This window comes from Carassius auratus, chromosome 44 (assembly GCF_003368295.1).
Source record: "Carassius auratus strain Wakin chromosome 44, ASM336829v1, whole genome shotgun sequence".
Classification (NCBI taxonomy): Eukaryota; Metazoa; Chordata; class Actinopteri; order Cypriniformes; family Cyprinidae; genus Carassius; species Carassius auratus.
Genome location: NC_039286.1, coordinates 8,740,145 through 8,762,343, shown reverse-complemented (window position 1 = coordinate 8,762,343; position 22,199 = coordinate 8,740,145). Strand labels below are relative to the sequence as shown.

General features: G+C 36.4%; 1 protein-coding gene across 2 annotated transcripts in view; it reads right to left on the bottom strand.

Moving 5' to 3' along the window:
• LOC113062389 (collagen alpha-1(XXII) chain) overlaps positions 1–22,199 on the bottom strand; it is a 50,493-nt gene that overhangs the window by 4,348 nt on the left and 23,946 nt on the right. For both annotated transcript variants that reach the window (XM_026232215.1, XM_026232216.1), the window contains 50 exons: positions 22,080–22,133; positions 21,551–21,604; positions 21,101–21,145; positions 18,605–18,658; positions 18,375–18,428; positions 17,920–17,955; positions 17,805–17,834; positions 17,669–17,722; positions 17,080–17,133; positions 14,641–14,694; positions 14,146–14,199; positions 13,979–14,032; positions 13,825–13,878; positions 13,604–13,657; positions 13,474–13,518; positions 13,321–13,383; positions 12,937–12,990; positions 12,377–12,418; positions 12,146–12,178; positions 11,798–11,851; positions 10,350–10,403; positions 10,076–10,129; positions 9,943–9,996; positions 9,655–9,708; positions 9,211–9,315; positions 8,776–8,820; positions 7,184–7,261; positions 6,383–6,418; positions 6,240–6,293; positions 5,969–6,013; positions 5,772–5,807; positions 5,362–5,475; positions 5,194–5,247; positions 4,994–5,047; positions 4,819–4,872; positions 4,675–4,728; positions 4,505–4,558; positions 3,825–3,878; positions 3,669–3,722; positions 2,651–2,695; positions 2,460–2,513; positions 2,308–2,361; positions 2,173–2,226; positions 1,222–1,293; positions 1,028–1,063; positions 893–937; positions 637–816; positions 483–549; positions 217–399; positions 37–114 (listed from right to left, as the gene is read on the bottom strand). In XM_026232215.1, coding sequence (XP_026088000.1) covers positions 37–114; positions 217–399; positions 483–549; positions 637–816; positions 893–937; positions 1,028–1,063; positions 1,222–1,293; positions 2,173–2,226; positions 2,308–2,361; positions 2,460–2,513; positions 2,651–2,695; positions 3,669–3,722; positions 3,825–3,878; positions 4,505–4,558; positions 4,675–4,728; positions 4,819–4,872; positions 4,994–5,047; positions 5,194–5,247; positions 5,362–5,475; positions 5,772–5,807; positions 5,969–6,013; positions 6,240–6,293; positions 6,383–6,418; positions 7,184–7,261; positions 8,776–8,820; positions 9,211–9,315; positions 9,655–9,708; positions 9,943–9,996; positions 10,076–10,129; positions 10,350–10,403; positions 11,798–11,851; positions 12,146–12,178; positions 12,377–12,418; positions 12,937–12,990; positions 13,321–13,383; positions 13,474–13,518; positions 13,604–13,657; positions 13,825–13,878; positions 13,979–14,032; positions 14,146–14,199; positions 14,641–14,694; positions 17,080–17,133; positions 17,669–17,722; positions 17,805–17,834; positions 17,920–17,955; positions 18,375–18,428; positions 18,605–18,658; positions 21,101–21,145; positions 21,551–21,604; positions 22,080–22,133 — 2,971 coding nt within the window. The remainder of the gene's footprint in view (positions 1–36; positions 115–216; positions 400–482; positions 550–636; positions 817–892; positions 938–1,027; positions 1,064–1,221; positions 1,294–2,172; positions 2,227–2,307; positions 2,362–2,459; positions 2,514–2,650; positions 2,696–3,668; positions 3,723–3,824; positions 3,879–4,504; positions 4,559–4,674; positions 4,729–4,818; positions 4,873–4,993; positions 5,048–5,193; positions 5,248–5,361; positions 5,476–5,771; positions 5,808–5,968; positions 6,014–6,239; positions 6,294–6,382; positions 6,419–7,183; positions 7,262–8,775; positions 8,821–9,210; positions 9,316–9,654; positions 9,709–9,942; positions 9,997–10,075; positions 10,130–10,349; positions 10,404–11,797; positions 11,852–12,145; positions 12,179–12,376; positions 12,419–12,936; positions 12,991–13,320; positions 13,384–13,473; positions 13,519–13,603; positions 13,658–13,824; positions 13,879–13,978; positions 14,033–14,145; positions 14,200–14,640; positions 14,695–17,079; positions 17,134–17,668; positions 17,723–17,804; positions 17,835–17,919; positions 17,956–18,374; positions 18,429–18,604; positions 18,659–21,100; positions 21,146–21,550; positions 21,605–22,079; positions 22,134–22,199) is intronic.

Genomic DNA, 22,199 nt, shown 5'->3' with positions numbered 1-22,199 from the left:
ATGTAAACTTCAGTACTGATGACCAAGTGGTCTTACCCATGGGACCAATTGGACCAGGCTCTCCTCTCTGTCCAACACCGTCCTCTCCCTTTTCACCTCTTGCACCTCGTTCACCTAAAAAAAAAAAAAAAAAAAGTGTGTGTGTGGTGGGGTGTTGTTAAAGGTTAAACATCAAACACTGAGTAAAGTAACAATCAAAGATTAGCTTTGCGGTACCTTTAGGACCAACTGGACCTCTGGATCCTTCTGCTCCATTTTGTCCAGGTATTCCAGGCTCTCCAGGTGGACCCTGTCGGCCAGGAGGTCCATCTTTACCTGATGGTCCAGGTGGACCGGGGCGGCCAGCTGAGCTCTTGATATGCGCAGGCTGCATTTGAGCCATGAGGTAAGCTAACTTAGCTGTGAAAATAAACAGAAAGTCTAATAAATGTAAAAGGTCACAGCAAAATAAGTCCAATACATGTTTGCCAAATGAATCTCACCATCCAACTGTTTGGCGAGTTCCTCTTGAATAAGCCGCCGCATTTGTTCCAGTGATGGCGTCTCACCCTTAAAACACATCGAAATGATGTCATGGTCTTTATTATATCATCAGTGTCACATACTTTTCATTAAAAATACTAAACGTGGACTCACTCGGAGACCTGGAAGGCCTGGGTGTCCTGGAGAACCAGGCGGCCCAGCGGGACCCACTTCCCCTGGGGGTCCCGACATGCCCATCATTCCTGTGTGACCCTTCCTGCCAGGAATCCCAGGGTTACCTGGAATGCCCGGATCTCCCACAGGTCCTTTGTCTCCTTTTATTCCATTATCACCCTAAAGAAACAAGCAACTCAGTAAATTTCGCATGGAATCAAGAGGTACATATGTGAACGGATTGATGGATGGATACCTTTTCTCCCTTTTGTCCTCTGTCTCCTGGTTTTCCTGACATGCCCTATAAAAATAAATAAATAAATAAAAAAAACATGGTTATCTGAACAATTATGAAAACCGGTTCATATAGTAATAATGAATCATCACTCACTTGTTTGCCTTCTGGGCCAATCGGACCAGGTGGACCCTGAGGGGAAAACACAAGCGTAATATAGATCTTCACGTACACGTACTGACTGTTTTCAGCTCTTATAGATTAGAAGGCTTGTTTGAGCAAGGATAAAAGCTTTACTTTGCTAATAAAACTGAGATTGCCATCAGTCCCAAAGCAGCATCTTCACTCACCGAAGGCCCTTTTGGACCTGAGAAGCCGGGTAATCCTGGACTCCCTGCTTCACCTTTGTGTCCTGGCTGACCCTGAAACATGGTAAAAGTGATCATTTACATTAATGAACTATAATGCTCTACATACATATACAGTACACACACACACACACACACAAATATATTTATTATTTTGGATATATATATATATATATATATATATATATATATATATATATATATATATATATTTTAAAATGTAATTTATTCATGTGATGCCAAGCTGAATTTTCCGCATCATTACTCATGATAATTCAGAAATCATTCAAATATGCTGATTTGCTGCAAAAAAAAAAGATTATATATATATATATATATATATATATATATATATATATATATATATATATATATATATATATATGTATATATATATATATATATATATGTATATATACAAAAATAAATGTTATCAATTTTGAGAATAATTGTAATGATTAATATTTCTGCAGAAAACATGATGAAAACGATCATGATTTTTGATGAATAAAAATTTATTTAAAATTTGCTAAAATGTAAGTCTTTACTGCCACCTTTGATTAATCAAAAACAGTATAAATAAGTTTAAACAAATAAATAAATCTGATAAAAGGAAAATAATTAACATTTTGTAAACATTAGCTTACTGCTAGATTTATAAACTTTACAAGAAACATATTTGAAAAAAGTAGAATTGATTTCTGCAGATTTTTAACAGTATATTTTTACATTATTATTATTATTATTATTATTATTATTATTATTTCTTTATTAGACATGTTTACTTAATTTTTTATTCAAACTTTCCTTCTGCACCCCCTAGAGATCCCTGGACCCATGCTTTAATATAACCACAAGAGGTGCATGCATGGATGTAAATCTAGATCTCAGTTCATCAGAACACATGGCTGCCCATATTGAAGCGCTACTTACAGGATTTCCCTGAGATCCAGGCTTGCCTGCTGGTCCTGGTTCTCCATGCTGACCCTAAAATTACAAAAACACAGTGACACAACTCAATAATCACATGGTTGCTGTTTTTAACTGGTTCATCAAAAGTCTCCTCACGGTTTCTCCTCGTGGTCCTCTCATGCCCTCTGGCCCCGGTGGTCCGGTTTTACCCTGGGTGAAACAAGTACACCAATTAAAACCCAACACCATCTGCTCACAGCGGTCAGGTTTACCGTGACCTCTGCACAAGACAGAATGTGTTTACTCACGTCTTTCCCTGATGGACCCTCACGTCCAGGAACACCCTGTTTTCCATCTTCACCCTAATATGACATGACAGCATTTATTAAACAGAACCCATGAGGCGTCTGGATGATTTATGGAGCATATATTAGTGCTGTAGTTCCCCATCTCTGAATACTGGATGTATGGCCATAAATTTTAATTGGCATTGATTAACCTTTGACCCTGGTGGTCCTGGTTCCCCGCTGTGACCTTTGAAACCCTGGAAAAGACAAAAATAAAGATGTGAACATTTCAGCCTATAGGTGCAGAAATTAGATAATAAGATAACGCTTTAGTTTAGGGAAAACATATTGCTTATTAAGAGTTCTCCCCTCAATAAGAACATTGTCATACAAAATGAGGCATTAATATGTGCTTTATAAGTACTAATAAACAGCCAATATAGGTGTAAGAAACTAGTTAATAGTGTTCCCTTATCTAAATTGTCAAAGGTAATAATACAATGGTTAATATTAGGGAAAACAGTCCTGTCCAGTGTTGGGGAAAGTTACATTTGAAAGTAATGCATTACAATATTGCGTCACTCCCTTAAAAAGTAACTAATTACGTTACTTTTAATGGAAAGTAATGAGTTACGTTACTTTTGCATTACTTTAAAGTTTATTTTTATCTATGAGCAGGGCTTGATTGTTTTTAATAAGAGGTTCTATTTATAGCAAATGTAAAATCTCTCTTTCACACCAAAAAGTGTAATGAATAAACTTCAGGCTGAAGAAAAAGTCACGTTTGTACAGTACAACCCAGGAGAAGAAGGTTCAACACTCTTCATTCATACAATTTTTTTTATTTATTTATTTATTTTTGCAAGTGGGATGAATTAATTAACACACACACACACACACACACACATTCATATTTAGTGTAGAACTACATCATGTTCACACAGCACACACACAACGCCTCTGTACTTCCGATTTCTCCCAATATGGGGACAGGAGACTTGTCAGTCAATAAATGGGAAAACAAAGCAACTGGTAACTAAGTAAGTGGTAACTTACTTTTTGAAAAAGAGCTCAGATTTTCTTGTAAATTAAAAAGTAATGCATTACTAAACAAATTCCTTGAAAAAAGTAATCTGATTACATAACTCGCGTTACTTGAATGCGTTACCCCCAACACTGGTCCTGACAGTCTAGTGTTATTTTGATTGATTTATTTGAATCATCACTCACAGGCATTCCTCTGAGCCCGTCTCTTCCTGGTGGTCCTGGCTCTCCCTGTTTACCCTGAAAAAGAAAAGAAAACAATCAGGTTTTTTGTTGTGTCTGTATTTACAGAACTAAGTATTGTTTGGATGCTGGCATGCATGCATAACATCAGATTCATACCGGCTCTCCTGTTTCTCCTGGTCTTCCATCCTTTCCAGGTTTACCCATCAGACCCTTTAGCACAGAAAATGTGGCATGTAAGTATGGTAAGTAGGTAACAAAATAGCATGATGGCATTATTAGACTTATTCTTCTATTACACTAATCTAAAACTTTAGAGTACGTAAAAAAAAAAAAAAAAAAAAAAACATTTGGAAATAAATTAAATACATTTATTTAGCAAGAATGCACTAAACTGATCAAAAGTGACAGGAATACTTTTACATTGTTATGTGTTTTTTTTTTTTTTTTTACTTTTTATTCATCAAGCAATCCTGAATAAAACTATGTAAAATACATATACATCATGGATTCCACAAAATCATTAAGCAGCGAAACTATTTTCAACATTTATAATAATACGTTTAACATTTCTTAGTCACTATATCATCATATTAGAATGATTTTGCATGACAGGAAGAAATTACATTTTAATATATATTTAAATATATATGTAATGATACGTCTCAGTATTTACTCTTTTTGATCATATGAATGCAACCTTGGCGAGCCTTCTTACAAAAACCTTAAAAAAAACTTACTGTCCCCCATACTTTTGAACTGTAGTGTATTCGTTCTTAAAAATGTCCAGATACAAAAAAAAAATACAAAAAATAAAATAAAATGATGAAAGTACGCACCATTAGACCTGGCAGACCTGGTGGTCCCTGGATTCCCGGAAGCCCTTCTTTTCCCTGGTAAAACACATTCAGTTATCAAAAACACAGGGGTCAGTGGATTAGTAGGATGCAATCCATCCTATTAATACACATTCAAATCACAGATAAAAAATTAAACATTGTATCCTTGCCTTTTCTCCAGGAGCTCCAGGTGGTCCAATAGGTCCAGGGTTTCCATCATTACCCTACAGATACAGCAAAAATGTAAGGTTTAAGGATACCTATACAAGTTCTTTTCATGTTCTTTTATAAAAGTGGCATTTTAAAATACTCACAGGTTGACCCATAGCTCCTGCCGCCCCTGGATAACCAGGAGGTCCTGGGGGGCCCTGGGAAAATACAAATCAAAGAGAGAAAGCTGTAGCATAAAGATAAATAATCATGGTATGCCAAATTTAAAATGTATGTCTATACAGCCTATTTATGATGAAAATGGTAGGCTGACAGTACCTTTTCACCTTTATCTCCAGGAACTCCTGATGGACCTCTGTCACCTTTGACCCCCTGCAATGGAACCAAATATAAAGTGTAGTGATGCAATGCTGTCAGATGATATCAGTGAGACAAGGGTCTTTAAAAGTGAACTGGTATGTAGGTAGACTTGAAAAATACAGGTCTGTAAAGTGTGTATATATCTTCTGGATTCTAACCTTGGCTCCATCAGCACCACGTGGTCCTGCAGGCCCTGTTGGTCCTGGAGGACCCTGCCAAAGCCACCAGATGTTTATTATTCCATTCAATAAACTCGCATTAGTTTCCAATTCCGTTAAGTTTAAAGATTAAAGTGAGAGTTTGATTTTTTAAAGATGCTCTCTCACCGCATATCCATCCTGTCCATTTTTCCCAGGTGGTCCAGTAAGACCTTGTTCACCTGGAGGTCCTGGTATACCTGGCTGTCCTGCTGGTCCAGGGGGGCAATCTGAACAAATGTCCTGGGAAAGAGAGAAAGGCAATGTTGGTGGTTGGTTAGTATGGATGGAATAATGGATGATTGAGTGAATAAATGGATGGAAGAATGGATGGATGGATGGAAGGTTGGTTGGTTGGTTGGATATATGGATGGATGAATAAATGGATTGAGTTTTGGATTGTTAAATGTATGATGAATGGATGATTGTGTGAGTGGATGGATGGAAGTATGGCTGGTTGCATGGATGGATGGATGGATGGTAAGAAGAAATGATAGTTTGATGTTTGGTTAGTTGGATGAATGGATGGATGGCTGTACCTTAAGGTTCAGATCAGAAATATCTGCAGCTTTTCCCTAAAAAAAAAAAAAAAGAATTTGGGAAACAAAAATCCATTAAAAAAAACTCATCATACTCCATAATCTATGCATTTATGATCCATTAGCAGCAGGTAAATATTAATAGCATCAGCTGATTTGATGAATCCATATTTAAATGACGAACAAATATCACTCACTGGTTCTCCAGGATTGCCCTTCTCTCCATGTCTTCCTGGTAAACCCTGCAGGTAAACACACACACACACACAGAGAGAGAGACTCATTTATGAGCCATGACTGCTGGTGAAGATCCTCACCAAAGATGTCTTAAATTCTCTTATCCCTTCACTACTATGAATGACGTAGCATATCATTTGGTCTCAGGGACTATTTAGTATTTAGCTAATACTGTTAAAATACAGTATTGTGAGTTGTCCTGGTATAATCAATCAACTAAATAAACCTTACATTGTGTCCCGCGGGTCCCTCTGGTCCGCTCACTCCTGGAGGTCCTCTCAAACCCTGAATATCAAGCATGACATGTCACTTAAGGGTGTTCTGTGAGCGTCTGTCTCATTTGAAAGTGATGTAAATATGAACAGATTGTTTACCGCTGGTCCTGGTGGCCCTGCAGGTCCGGGAGGTCCCTGAGAAAGACAGAATATCAATTAGCTGTGAGATAAAGAAATGTGCATCTGTGTTTGTCTTCAGATCTATAAGCAAAAAATAGGGTCTGAAAGTTGTATAGGCTTTCACGTAACAGTATGCATGCTTTTAAATGTATGTGCTTGTTAAAATGCACGTTTGCTGTGCATCTGCCTTCTGTTTGCTTTAGCTTGACCATTTGCATTAGTTTCAATCCCCACCATATTCACAGCAAATTAAAAAAAAAAAAGGTCAGTTTTTGGCCATATGGTAATTTTAGAGTCACCTGACTAATGCTAATGTGAAAATGACTGCGTTTTGATTGGACATTGCAATGGAAGAATGAGCAGGTAAACAGCCACATGACTGTGTGTGTGTGTGTGTGTGTGTGTGTGTGTGTGTGAGAGAGCTTGTTTATGTGGTTAATGAGGACACAAATGTGTATAATGACATGGGCATGACACAGGTATTACAATGAGGAGGTGGTTTATGAGGACATTTTTAGTGTCCCCGTAATTCAAAACGCTTATAAATTATACAGAATTAGTTATTTTGAAAATCCAAAAATGCACAAAATTTCCTGTGAGGGTTAGGTTTAGGTGTAGGGTTGGGGTAGAGCAATAGGAAATACAGTTTGTAAAGAATAAAACCCATTACGCCACATAAACCACATATACCAACATGTGTGTGTGTGTGTGTGTGTGTGTGTGTGTCTGCGTGTGTTTGTGTGTGTGTGTGTCCGTCCGTGTGTGTTTGTGTTTCCATACCTGGGGTCCAGTGGTTCCCTCTCCCGGTGGTCCTCTGTTTCCAGGCATCCCTTGCATTCCTTGTGGACCAGGCAAACCCTGAATAAAACACAAAATAAAAAGGGAGAAACGTGGAAAAATAAACAGCATTCCCTTTCTAATTTAAAGATGATAGCTCTGTGTATTGCTGTATAAGATATATATTGTTTACTCTTTTTTCAATATTGACTCTAATTTGCATATTAATTGTAAACCATATCCTGAGTATATGCTTTATATGCTGTTACTTATTCCTATGATGACAAAACTGAATTTTCAGAAGCCATTAGTGCAGTCTTCAGTGTCACATGATCCATCAGAAATCATTCTAATATTCTAATACTTAGTATTAGTATTCTAATACTGTATTATCATCAACATTGAAAACAGTTGTGCTGCCTAATGTTTCTTTGGAAACTATAACACTTTTTTTTTGATTCAGGATTCTTTAATGAAAAGAATGTTTAAAAGAACAAATGTATTTAAATATATTATTATTATTATTATTATGGTCCCGCTTTATATTAATTGGCCTTAACTACTATGTACTTACATCAAAACATAAATACAATGTACTCATTGTGTTCATATTGTATTGCAACTTTTTTTTTTGCTGCTATTGAGGTGGGAAACAGGTAAGGTTAGGGACAGATTTGGTGGTATGGGTAAGTTTAAGGGTGTGTTAAGGAATGGGTCAACGTGTAATTATACATGTAATTACAGAAATTTATTACAGATGTAATTATGTGCAGATATTTTTCAAATATAAGTACAATGTAAAAACATCTATGTACACAATAAGTGCATTGTACCAAATTAATAATTAAAATTTAACTACATAGTAGTTAATATGTACTTAATATAAAGTGGGTCCATTATTATTATTATTATTATTATTAAACACAAACATTTCTTAAGTGGACATTATAGAGGTCATGTAGTGATGCAATGCTGTCGGATGACATGCATTTGACAAATGGCTAGTGAACCTATTATTGTTTTTTTTATATATATATTTCTAATACGTATTACCATCCATATTGAAAACAGTTTGCTGCTTAATGTTTCTCTGGAAACTATAATGCATTTTGATTGGACTCAGGATTCTTTGATGAGAATAATGTTTAAAAGAACTATTTTATTTAAATAGAACAATATTTAAAACTGAAATCTTTTGTAACATTATCAATATTTGTACTGTCACTTTTGATCAATTTAATGCATCCTTGCTAAATAAAATGATTTTTTTCATGATTTTTTAACTGACCCTAAACCTTTGAAGAGGAGTGTGTATCCAGTATTACTAAGTCTAATAAACAGTATATAGGGCTGTTGTTAAATTACAGCAGCAAAATACATATCTGCTACTTTTTCCTGAGAAAAAGGCTCTTTGAAAATTCAGTAAAATCATCACATAAATGAAATGCAGTGATTCAGCTTTTGCCCCTGGGGAACACACACCTGCTCATGATAAAAATGCCTAAAAAGACCTTTCATGCTGATGGAAGACAAAATGAAGTCTGATTCTTTCTTTCAACGAGAAGAAGAAGAACTTTTGAAAGAAGTCTCATTACCTTCAGTCCGGGAGGTCCGGCAGGACCTGGAGCTCCAGAATCTCCCTGTAATTAAATGATCTGTATTATCTGTAGCTATAAAACAACCACAGCAGTTCCCAACACTTGACTCATTAGTTTAAATGTGTGGTAGTTTTATTCTACACGTTTCAGTGCTTTTAACCACAATCAGCAAATATAAATGGAAAAAGTTAGCATAAACAACTTTCAGATTCTCTAGAGGACCAGACCTAAACACAAAGCTTGTTAAATGCAATTGCACACGCTCATGGAGGGAAGCTGTAAAACAAGAATGAAATAAACTGCATGCTCTTTTCTCCTAAACCTAATTGTCTAGTAGTTGTGAGAATCCACGTGGAATATTTGTAATAAGTTTTAGCAAAGCAACACCGTTTAAGAATATAATCAATGTTATCAAACTGATGAATGCAATACCTTTGGACCCTCTTTGCCTTTTCCTGGCAAACCAATTTCTCCTCTTAAACCAGGCTCACCGGGTGGACCAGGGGGTCCAGATGAACCATCTTTACCAGCATCTCCCTAGTGTGATAGAAATAGCCATAAAGACACCGAAGAACCTACATGGACCTACAAAAAAGTCTGATTCAGGCAGTGAATTATAATTACGGTTCATAATTACTTAATTAAATTGAGTAATTCATTGATGCTTGGTGCAAAATAATTCAAATAATACAAAAAGATTATACAAATAATACATAATAATTCCTCAACTAAATGTCAACATCAAAAGGTAGACTTGCCAGTTTCTTTTAGTTTTCCTTTTTAACACACACACACACACACACACACACACACACACACACACACACACACACGTGTATAAAACAGACAGTTTATTTGATTTGTTAGCTTTCCTACCTTCTCTCCTCTCTGTCCAGCGATCCCAGGTGGACCAATGCTGCCTGGAATACCCTAAAACACACAAACAAGATTTTTTCACTTGAAAAAAAATTACTTCCAATCCCCCAAAATATTTGACTTCAAAAGTTCTCATTACAAAATAAGCAGATTAGAAGAAAAAAACACCAGTATTAAAAACGCACCAGTTTAAATGATTACATTTACAGTTGAAAAAAACTGTATCTTTCCTAAAATGGATCTTGTATTTTGGATGTCAAAAAAGAGGTATTTTTTTAATGAACATACCACATTGCCTGGAAGCCCCCGAGGCCCCTGAGGGCCCATCAATCCAGGTGGACCCTAAAAAGAGTGACGAGTATGAGAGAGAAAAGTTCTGAAATCAATCAAAACATCATGAGTGATAGGAAGACAAACATACTGGGTCTCCGTTTCTCCCTGCCTCTCCTTTTTCACCAGAATCCCCCTTAAGGCCCTGTCCACACAAACAAGAGAAAGACGTCAGACAGTCGTGTGTGGAATACAGAAGAAACATCGTAATTACTCTAAGAACCATTGACTTTCTCGCAGATGTGAGTGGATTATGAAGGTATAGGATTCACAATGATCGTCATATTCAGTAGACCGTCTCATGTGAATGAATGCAAGTCAGGTGTATTGTAAAACAGCTGGTTAAGATGTTGTTTCTGGTTTACCACAGATCCTGCTTGTCCTCTGAATCCCTGCTCTCCAGGAAGTCCTCTTTGACCCTGGAGATATCAAGTATTGGAAGGTGATCAGATTGATTTTGGTATCAGGTAAGAACTCTGAATATATGCTATAATACCTAAAAACACATTGGAAATGTGTAATGTGTCATTCAAAAGTATAGTTCACCTCAAAAAATGAATAAAACAAATGAAGTTGTCATTTACAAATTTTCATGTCATTCCAATATTTACTACTAACTGAAACAGTTGTATACATTCTTCAAAACATCTTTTGTGTTTCATACAGGTTTGGAAAGACATGAGGGATGACAGAATTTTTATATCTGGGTGAAATAACCCTTTCATGTCTTTTTTTTCTTTTTTCTTTTTTAATATATCTTTGTTAAAACACTTTCTTGTTCATTTAGTCATAGTGACTTTGTAATTTCCTTCCACAAACTTTACAGTGCACTCTGGAAATGAAACCTGTCTCTCTTTAAAGATGTCATCAGGGCAGTTTCTCTAGCAGAACTGATTGCATTTGACTGAACCTGCTGGAACTGCAGGAATTCAAGAGACATTTCTCATTTCACACTAATAAATTCAGGTGAGAGTAGATACAGTACATCATCCTAACAAGCTTGTCTGTGCCTGTGTAAATGATGCAGCACTTAGTAAATGAGTGGAGAGATGGACAGAGCTTTCATTAATTATTTATTCATTATTACTATTATTTTTAAAGCGTTTAATAATATAAAATAAAATAAAACAATATACCACATAAAATAATCTAATTTAATATAAATTATCTTGAGCAGAATCCCTGGAAAAAGTATAGAGTGGGAATGCTTAAGATGGGCAGGTCATGATGTCAATATAGGAAATGACCTCCTGAATTATTAATTAGCTCACATTCTTCAATATATTAAATATGCTAAAATGCTCATTTTGGATATGTCGACCATTTTTGCATCAGTAAATTATTATCATTATTTTTAACAGCTACAGTAAATATCTAAATAGTACATTGCTTGGACATTTTTCTAAATTAATGAAATTGCACTGATCTGTGGACAGATGCTCGAGACCTACTTTTTTTAATAGCTTGGGGGCAAAAAGGCACCTTCATCTGCAAAATTTTCCAACACTGAATCCCTTAATATTTAATGACAGCTAATGCGTAAAACACTTCAAGTGGCTGTTCTCACTAAGAAATGAAATGCACATATTTCGCTGTTCCTTTTCAGGTGGATTTGCCTCGTGATTCTTCAAACTGACAGCAGACTTCATTATGTCTGTATTATGAATGCACTAGTGGCAGTAACATGATGCTATGAATGAAATAATTTTCAGAGGCACAAGAGACTAGTAATTCAACCAATCTTGACTCTCTTTTGCCCTCTTGTGATGGGTTGTACAAACTAAATTCATTCGTAAGTGTCGGAAAAGCTCACCATCTCGCCTGGTTTTCCTTGATCTCCTTTCTCTCCCTTCTCTCCCGGCTTACCCTAAAAATACAAAAAAAATAAAAAAAAACTGTAAATCTACATGAATATACAGTAAATACACACACACTTAAAAACAATGAATGCATTAAATAACTAAATATCAACCCAAGTGGCATTTAGTTTCAAAAAGATGGCACAACCACACTTTAAGAAAAATGTGTAGGATGATTATGTTAATAGATACACTCAAAATATCTATTAACAAACTATTCTTAAAATAGGATATTTTTAAATACAATGTATTGTACAAAATATATTGTATTATTCAAAATCAAGTTAAAACTGATGGCTTACCGGTTCACCAGGTTCAGGAATCACATTGGCCACCTAAAGAAAATTGAAATACATCACTTTGAAATAATACTATAATACACATGCATCAATAAACAGAACATCAGCTGAATCAATGCACTAAAAGGACCTGATTTATTACTTACATCAGATATCATTGCTTAAATCAATGATAATTGTATATTCACATAGATAAATATTTGTGTGTACATATCAATTATCATCTGTACTCACATTGCCTGGGACCCCGGCTGGACCCCTGGGGCCAATCTCACCCTGTATGAATGAAAAACAGTAGCAGAGAGGTCATATCCTCATCCTGTCAGCATGTTAATTATCTCATTAACGACCTCATGTCCTCAGGAAACCATCGCTGACAGTTTAATCCTGAATGTGTGAAACCTAAAGCAACTCACGGTCAGAAATGACCTCTCTAAGCCTTCTTTACTGTATTATTTTATAATGTTGATACAGCAAATATCATTACACAAATGCCACCTGTAGGCAATTGTGCATTAAACAAAACTGATCTAAAGTGATTATCTATTTTAGACATTAATAATCAAAACTATGAAATAACTATCCACAAAACAGTTCAATATTGTATAAAATTAAACAATTTTTCTTTATTTAATTTATATTTACATTTCAATCATTTAATCATAAGCCTTGATATTAAAGTTTTTTTTATCATGAAAAACAATTTCATTAACACCAATTATCCAATCTTTTGACTAATGCTTTATAATAAAAGAATCCCTTTTTGCATTTTTTAGCTATCTCTTGTCTCTCACCTTGTCTCCTTTCTCTCCTTTCGGGCCAGAAAATCCATCTTTTCCTCTCTCTCCCTACAAGAGAAATGGAAGAATAAAATCTAACAAAAAAAACTGTTTGGCTCAAACAAAACAACATTATGCATAAATTGACATTAATAAGACTGAAAATGTATCATGATTTCTTGTATTTTTCTCACAATCTTTGCAGTGAATTACAGGCTGAACATGTTTTAATGAGAAGCATCCAAGTGATTAGATTATGGTTCTCACAGCAGGAGTGTGTTTTCTACTGAAGAGTCTGATATATTTTACAAATCAATGTCTATTGATTGTGTTAATCAATAAAACATTGGATTTTGACTTGAAAAAAGCATATAATTATGCCCACATAGTTTGTCTTACTTGGCCTCCTCTCTCTCCTTTGGGTCCTATTGTGCCGACTTCTCCAGGCAAACCAGGCTCTCCCTGAGACAGGACACAAAGAGAAAGACAGATGTGTCATGTGTCCTTCTATCAAGGCTCTGTCAAGGCTGTTTTAAGTTTTACTTCCCGCACCCGTTCACCAGGAGGTCCTCGTGGTCCTGGAGGACCTTCATCTCCCTGAGAGAGAGAGAAACAGGCATTGGTGATGAGGGAAAACAAATGGATTTCCAGGCCAGATCTTAAAGCATTAGTCATCCTTTACCTTAGGTCCTGGTTTTCCAGGGAAGCCGTCCTGTCCGGGTTCACCTCTCTGCCCCTAAATGGGGAACACAGAATAATTACCGTAAAAACAGACTGCAGTGCAACAAAAGCACAAATGAAAAGGTAAAAAAGCAGATCTGGCCTTCAGATGGGTTGATCAATGATGAAGTTCTGCCTCCACAGAACTGAGTTCACAGTTTGCCTCATTAAAACAGCTCTAACCTTCTCGCCGTCGTTTCCAGGGAAACCATCTGATCCATCTTTTCCTGGAAGGCCCTGAAAAATAATTACCGTTGTTTCAAGGTTTTTTTTGCACTAAAAATGAGTGTTGAGTTAATAGGCCAACAAGTTATTAAAGTGAGTCATAGAGACTCACCGGTTTTCCTGCTTCTCCTGGTTTTCCTGAGAAGCCGATTTCACCAGGTAATCCCTATGTGAGCAAACAGATGAATTTAATATCATCTGCTACTGTTTTGTGGCTCTAGTTCGGTTCAGAAATACAAATGAATGCAAACAGTATTATTTTGTTGCATGTAAACTCACTGGAGGTCCTGTTTGCCCAGGGCTCCCGGGAGGCCCAGAAGGCCCCTGAGGGCCCTAAAGATAAAACACAGAAATATAACTTGAAATGTTGAAATTAATAGACATCTGCAATCAATGCATTCATAATTTATTTTATTAAAATATTCCAATATTATGTTATCGTTGACTGCATGTGTTTTGCTCTTTAATCTGACTGATGCTCATTCCTCTGGTAACCACTAGAACTCACTGTAACTCGAAAAATACTTGAGAATGCTGAGAATGCCATAGTCATAATATTCATACTGTTTTTGCATAGCAGCATACTAAGTTTCCATATGCATAAATGACATACTATTTAATAAAATATTTACTGTTGCATTCTGCTGTAAAATTCAGTTTATGGTAAGCAGTATGTTAATATTCCATTCCAAACATCAAACCACACTTGACAGGAAAGAATAAAAGGCAAAGAGCTCGATTCAGGCTAAGAATGAATGTTCTGGCGGTTCTTACAGGTGGTCCTGGAAGACCATCAACTCCCGGCAATCCTGCATCCCCCTTTTTACCCTGGAGAAACAGAGAAGATGATGCCTCATGAGTCTGTGTTAGGTAAAAGCAAAATGTGAGAGATAAGGAATAAGGAGATATTTCATATTTAAAAAGAAATAAATAAAAATATAGTACTTTAAATAAAAAAGGTAATAAGGAATATGGAATAAGGATACTGAATTGTAAAAAATATAAAAATAATAAATTTCAGCATACTAATAATAGACAAAAAAAAAAAAATGAATTCCATTTGAGAGGTCAGGATGAGTTTAGACCTTTCTATCTAATGTCTATAATGACCTTCGATCCATTAGAGGCACAACTAAGCCCTCTGCTGGACAAACAGGAAATCACACTCACAGCAATTTTGTTCTGCTCTATAGTCAACAGAAAATAAAAGTAAAAAACATTTAATATCCTATTTGCAAAGTTTCCTTTCCTTGTTGATATATTTCCAACAGAAACAGGAGGGGCCCGACATATAGAAGAGCTTATGTTTTCTTAATAAAAATAGCCCAAAGCCTATGTTTATGGTCACAGTCAAAGACTATGATTTGCTTTTTGCTATTGCTGGTCGGATTTAGAAATAAATTCTATCTAGAGAACACCTTTTGCATACATACTGGCTCAAGGCATTTAGAAGTTGAGTTAATGCAAAAAAAAAAAAAAGATGTGAGGAGTGATAACAGCTTAAAATAAGGTTAAAAAAGAGACAGAGAGACACTTTTTAGTGTCTCACTCAGGGCTTCCTGGCGTTCTGCAGTTGTGTGTCATTCTCAAGCGCCACCCGCTGCGTTTCTGAGCTGAGCACAAGATCAGTTAGACTCCCTCTTTAAGAGCACCTGACAGTGTTTCCCGCTGGGACGGAGAGAACGGGGGCTACATTCAGAACACCCGCAACCCTGCTGAGCTACAACACTGAGGACAAAACATTGGCAAGGACAAAACTCATAAAAAAGTAATTAATATGACGGATGCATACAATAGCTTTGTGTGAAGATCAGGTTGAATCTGGTTTGCTGGTCTTAGCTGGACTGTTGGCTGGTTTAAGAAGGGTTTTGGGCAGAAGTCCAGCTGAGACCAGCTTGGCCCCACTGGGAGACCAACCAGATTTGGGTACTTCAAGCTAGATTTATAAGCTAGTTTAGTTCAAGATGGTTTAATAAGTTAAACTTAAGATTTTTAACTCAAACCTTTAAACTCTATCACTCTTAAATAAAACAAAGTGCAATAGAAGTACAAACCAAATTAAACCCAGCGGCTGTGCAAGACACAGAACAATATTTATATTGTATTTTACCTCTGATACACGCAATGTCCAAACTCTCCTGAGCGCGTCCTCCCATGCGCGTTCTCAAGCAGGTGCGTGAGGCATCTTCTTCTTCTTCTTGCTTTACAGTGGATGCATAACCACCACCTTTCCCCAAATGGACCATTGACACTCCTAATTGAGATTGAAGACAGAGTGTCAATGGTCCATTTGAGAGACAGGTGGCGGTAATGCACTTATAAGTCTGCGATCCACCATAAAGCAAGAAGAAGAAGTAGACGCCTCAAGCGCCTGCTTGAGAACGTAGGAGAGTCCTAACAGTTCAGAGGTAAAAAACTGTGCATTTCTTTGCACAGACCGATCATTTCTTTACACATCAATATATCGTCACAAGCCACAGGGTTTAATGTGGTTTTGTGTATGTTTTTTTTTTTTGTTTTGTTTTTTGTTTTAGCCATGATTCCCATCCACTCACATGACTGATACTGTGCACAACAGTTTCAGTTAAAAATCTCAGTTTGTGTTCTATTGCAGAAGCACAGTCAACTACATCTTAGACGCCTGGGGGTAAGCAGATAAACATCAAATTTTCCTTATTGGGTCAACTATCACGTTAACAAAACGATTTTAAATGGCTTTATTTAACGATAACAACATTATGCTAAACTTCTTTTGTGGATCACTGAAGAAAGTAAGTCATATTGATTTGGTACATTAGGGTGAGTAAATAAAGACAGACTTTTCATTTTAATACATAAACATTTTTCAGTTTGCTTCATTTTTTTTATTTATTTTTTTTTTTCATTTTGGAGCCGTTATCCAAACACCATTATTATTTCTGGCAAGAAACAAAGTTTTCAAGTATGCTAAGAACATTTTAATGATGCTGTCATCTCATCAGTTCGAGGGCATCTGAGAGCGTCAGACCTTTCGAACATTTCCTGTCTCTCTTCCTAATGAGCTCCTCTCTTTAATCTGACCCCTCAGAGCACGATAATATCACCAGAACATGCACTGAGATCCGCGCCTTCCAGCCAGTCTCTATGGTTACCACAGAACAGGTTCTAGAACATCTTACAGCTCCATTAAAAGCAGCTGAGATGAACTGCTTCAATAAAATACAAATGTCCTACCCTTTGTCCATTCTCACCCGGCACACCGGGCAAACCTGCAGGTCCAGGTGGGCCCTGAACAAAAACAGCATAAACAATAGGCTAATTAGAAATAGTGACGTACACAACAAAAGAAGACAGAGCAAAAGTGATGCTTCTTTTTTCACAAACAGACCACAAATGTGATATTCATGATGTACAGTGACCCCAAAAAATATCTGGACACTTGAGTCCCATAAAAAAAAAAAGTCTTAATGTTTGAATTTAACTTTATTGTCCATTCTGTTTGTCACGGAGTGGAAATGTGCTATGTAAATCTAAAAGTACATCCACAAAAGTGCTTACACAATGACACTACTTACCTCATGCCTTGACACATTTCCAAACTATTAAAATAGCGCCATTAGCTCATCGCAAACCATTTACTTAAACTGAATTTAATTTAAAATTTGCAGTTTAACAGAATCACTGGGTCTGTTTCCAGATGAGAGGAATATATCAGGAGATCGGGATTCTTTCTCAGAACTAACTTCTCTGTTCTTCTTTGATATGCATCTTTAAGACAATACAACTTGTTTGAAAGAGCATTAAATCACAAAAGGTATCTTACAGGAGGTCCAGGGGGGCCGTCCGCTCCCGGGGGTCCTCGTTCACCAGGGATACCCTGAAAACACAAACACACACCCATGAGTGTGTGAGTACGATCAACAGAAGCGTGGTTCGAGACTCATCTTCTCAGCACTTACAGTTGCCCCCTTCAGTCCTGCCAGCTGGACCTGAGGAAAAACACAGATGAAGCAATGAGCAACTCAATACTGTTTTACAGTGGGACTAATTCAGTTAACGAATCAAACGTCTTACCGCATCGCCAGGTAATCCAGCAGGACCTCGTTCACCCTATCGGCAAATACAGCATTTATTAATCAGCATTTGACAGGATTTATTAAAATGACACAGTGATTTGATATTCTAAGTGGAGTTAAACTGGAGTGTAATTGTCACATGGTTTATCTTCCTGTACAGACTAAACAGTATTTGATACAGCCTTGGATGAATTTTTGAATGGCTGTCTTTATGAATGAGACTGAGACATATGATACAAAAATATAATTCTCCAAGAAAGATATGCGTGTTTTAAGGGGTTTTATGGGAAATAAGGAAGAGTCAAAAATATCTAAGAGTCAGCTATCTAAGAAATACAAAAGGAAACATTTAATAAAACCCCTTCATATGGGTCTGGAACAAACTGAGGGGGAATAAAAAAACTTGCCCAGATCTTCCAAGCAATGAGTGTCTTAAAAAAAGTGTCTCTATACCTTCTCTCCTTTGACTCCACTTGCACCAGGAGCACCAATCAGCCCCCTAGGACCCTGTTTTCATAGAAAATGAGAGAAAGAGAGGTAATTTAGATAAAACGTATATTTCCTTGATCTAAGCAAAACATGACACAAGCATGCATGAAAATCTTCTTCATCCAGTGTACGTGCATGCTGCGCCAAATGGTACATGGCAAATTCTATACAATATAAAAGCTCAGACTACTTACGTCTTTTCCTGGAAAACCTGGTTTCCCTGGGAACCCGTCTAAACCTGGATCACCCTAAACAACATTTGAAAGTGAGACGTCATCGAATGGACAATTAGTGTAATATCACCAATTAAAAATTTGGGGTCAGTAAGATTTTTTCGAAGAAATTCATCGAGCGCAGCGTTACTTCATCAGGCCACGGAGGCTGTGACCAGCTGATGCGGTCAGCCTTCAATTCGCTCCAATCACTACCACACTCCTATTAGACACGGGACATATATACGTGGCACCAATTCTCGCTAAGTATGCTCAACGGCTCGCAACTCTCCCTCCCTGCCCATTATAAGCATCAGCACGTTACAGTGCACCTTCTGGCTGTCGTCTTCTTTGTTTCAGATCACTAAGGCTTTAAAATCTTAGCTGGCATGGACCTCACTGCTGAGAGACACTCGTCTTCATAACCAGGCTACAGGATAGACGTCCGTCCCACTGCCACATCTACATGATAATCACTGTATGCTTTAAAGACATTACTAAGAGTCTTAATTGTCATGTTTTTCTAAGCTGATGATTCTGGGGGGTTAATGTTAAAGCTCCTGTATGTTCAGTTATTCTGGGAGCAAGAACCCCCGTAAGGAACCATACCGCCAAAGATAAATTGTGTGTATATATACATATATATATATATATATATATACATTGATAATAAGAAGAAATGTTTGCTGAGCAGCAAATCAATATATTAGAATATATTATAGTATATTAGATAGATGAAGATGTAATAATGCTGAAAATTCAGCTTTGCATCACAGGAATAAAGACATTTTAAATTCGAAATAATATTTCACAATATTATTGTTTGTATTATAATTTTGATCAAATAAAAGCAGCCTTGGTGAGCATACGAAAATTATTTTAAAAACATTTATTTTAATCTTACTGCCCCCAAACTTTTGAAAAATACTTGTTACTTTTTAAATTATATTTCTTAAATGTATTCTGCTTCCAATTTTTCAATGATAATTTCATGAAAGTCATCTTAATAAATGACTACTATAGTATAAAACATTTGCAATTTGCTCAGTACATATATTTTTCTGTATTAATAAGAATGTTTAATTCTTGTTACAATAGTATATGTCACATCTAAACTCACTATTTTTATTCCCAGTTTCTAATTTTATGTCCCATAAACAGCATACAGATTTGGAATGACAACTACTCCTTTAAATCCTTTAAATGATGTATGTTTGTCTAGACAGGTGCTTATATTTTAATACAGAAAACAGCAGCAGGAAACGGACTGATGGGATGGAAATATGACTGTAACAGCACAAAAACATGCAATATCCACTATGCAGTGCCTGCTTTTTCAGGTCACAGATTCAGGAAATATAACAGATGGTGGATGCGTTTGTATGATGTATTTATTTTGAATTTAAGGCCGTTTGAGTGCAAATGAAAAGCCTTTCTCAAAAAAGCATAATCTGATATTTCCTCTTTCAATGAACCATGCATTGGTTCTAAAAATAGATCAATTTGCTCCATCTGCTCCATTTGCACTGCAATTCTTTTACCAGAATTACCAGCATTATTACTTTTTATTTTCCCAAAAATGTACAGCACTTTGGTCGGCCTGTGGCTGTTTTTATTTGTGCTTTATAAATAAACTGAATTTGAACTTGAACTTAAAAGAAATGCAATTTTTCCAAAACTAAGTTTGTTTTCCCATGTTAAAACATTTCATATAATAAAACTGCTATTCTAAAATAATGTTTTTTTGAGCATCCCAACCAGCCAAATAACGGCAGCATCGGCTCAACCAATGGCACCAGTTTGAGGCGGAACTATCTATTTGTCAACCAATGACAGTCGAGGAGCGACATGAAAGCAATCATTATTTTAGCAGTTCCATTTTGAGAAATAATGCAATTTCAAAGTTTCAGGAAAGTCAAATTTGTCTTAAAAGCTCTCATTGTAGGTGCAGGGGTGGACCTTCAGACAGACGGAAGAATGACGTCGATGCTCTACTGTGTGAAACTGTTTTAAGACCCGTCTGACTGCACAACGCCCGCGCAGAACAGGATATATGGAGATTGAATCAGCACTGAGACATCTGTTTGAGTTATCAGTCTGTCTGCGTTCACTCTGTAGAAATATTCCCTCTGTAGTGTTGGGATCTGACTGGTATGTACAGTACTTTGGGCTTTGTCCAAGTTATTCCAAAGCATCAGAACTAAAACAGGGGTACTGACAACGGGGAAGACAAGTGGGAACATTGTCTCAGGCCTCTAGTTGTCTGCATTGACAAACTAAACTAGATTTGTACATTTTCTCAAGACAAATGCTGTGCATGCTAAACCTCTGCTGGATGAGTTTAGGAATCATTCACATCTGTAGCACAAACGGTGCGGGGCATTCCCATGTTTAATTGCTTAATACTAACACTGAGCCTAAGTAGTGATGTTTGTGGTAACAGTTGGTTATGATTGACAGGTGTCAGTCATCCCTTACCCTTTCTCCGGAAGCTCCTTTATCTCCTTTAACTCCAGTGACACCCTGATGAAAAGCATATGAACATATTACAAACCTCACAGAGAAGAACACTGGCCACACTACGATCTGTCCTGCACAGGTGTAACACAAAACTGCAGAAGCAAAGTCTTCATTTCAATTAGTTTTTTAATGTAGTGATCATCTATTGAAGCCAGTTTCAACCTTATTAAATGAAAAATGTAACGAAAATGCATAAATAAATAAAAATGCAATAAAGTGCAAAAATAAAATAAAATAAGGTTATTGTAAGAAAGAAAATAAGAATGTAAAATAAGAAATAAAGTCGCAATATTAAGAAGCTTTTTAAAGAAATCGAGTCATTAATGATAAAGATACATTTCTATTGCAATAATTTGAAGTTTTTCATAATCGTCAGTGGTTTAAATGCACAGGTCATACAGTACTTACAGACACCCCTTGAGCACCCGGTGCTCCAGGTGGACCAGCATCGCCTTGGATACCCTGAATTAAAAAAAAAGGTCAAAAAGGCCAGATCAGGTTAAAAATGTCAAGAGAATATCTAGCACAGTGTTAGAAATTAGCTTCTCACCAAAAAGTGATAAAACAGAAAATAATGCTGAGAAAATACCCACAGCGAAAAAAAAAAAAATCAACAATGACATACAATAGAGACTTTACTGCATTATTAACTGCTGCTTTTAGATTTAATGTTTAAATTACATCAACAAGACAATTAATTTTAAAGTTGTCATTTTAAACTTTTTTTTTTAGCATTTTTCATAATAAAATCATTGCCTATTTTTGATATATCACATCTTTAATCATTTGTAGAACGACAACAGCCTCTTTGGTGTCAAAATGACAAAACAATTCCCCTGAAAATAAATTGGGGGGTGGGGGAGGGTTAATATTGACAATTACAAAATGTTAATATCTGACACTGGACTCTTACTCTTCTGTCTAAAGGAGGTCTTACCTTTGGTCCGAGAGGTCCAGGAAACCCAGCTTCACCTGCAACTCCCTTCTCACCCTGTTCATCAATAAGCTCGGTCATTAGACTGTAACCATCAAAATACACCTTCAACAACATGCAAAT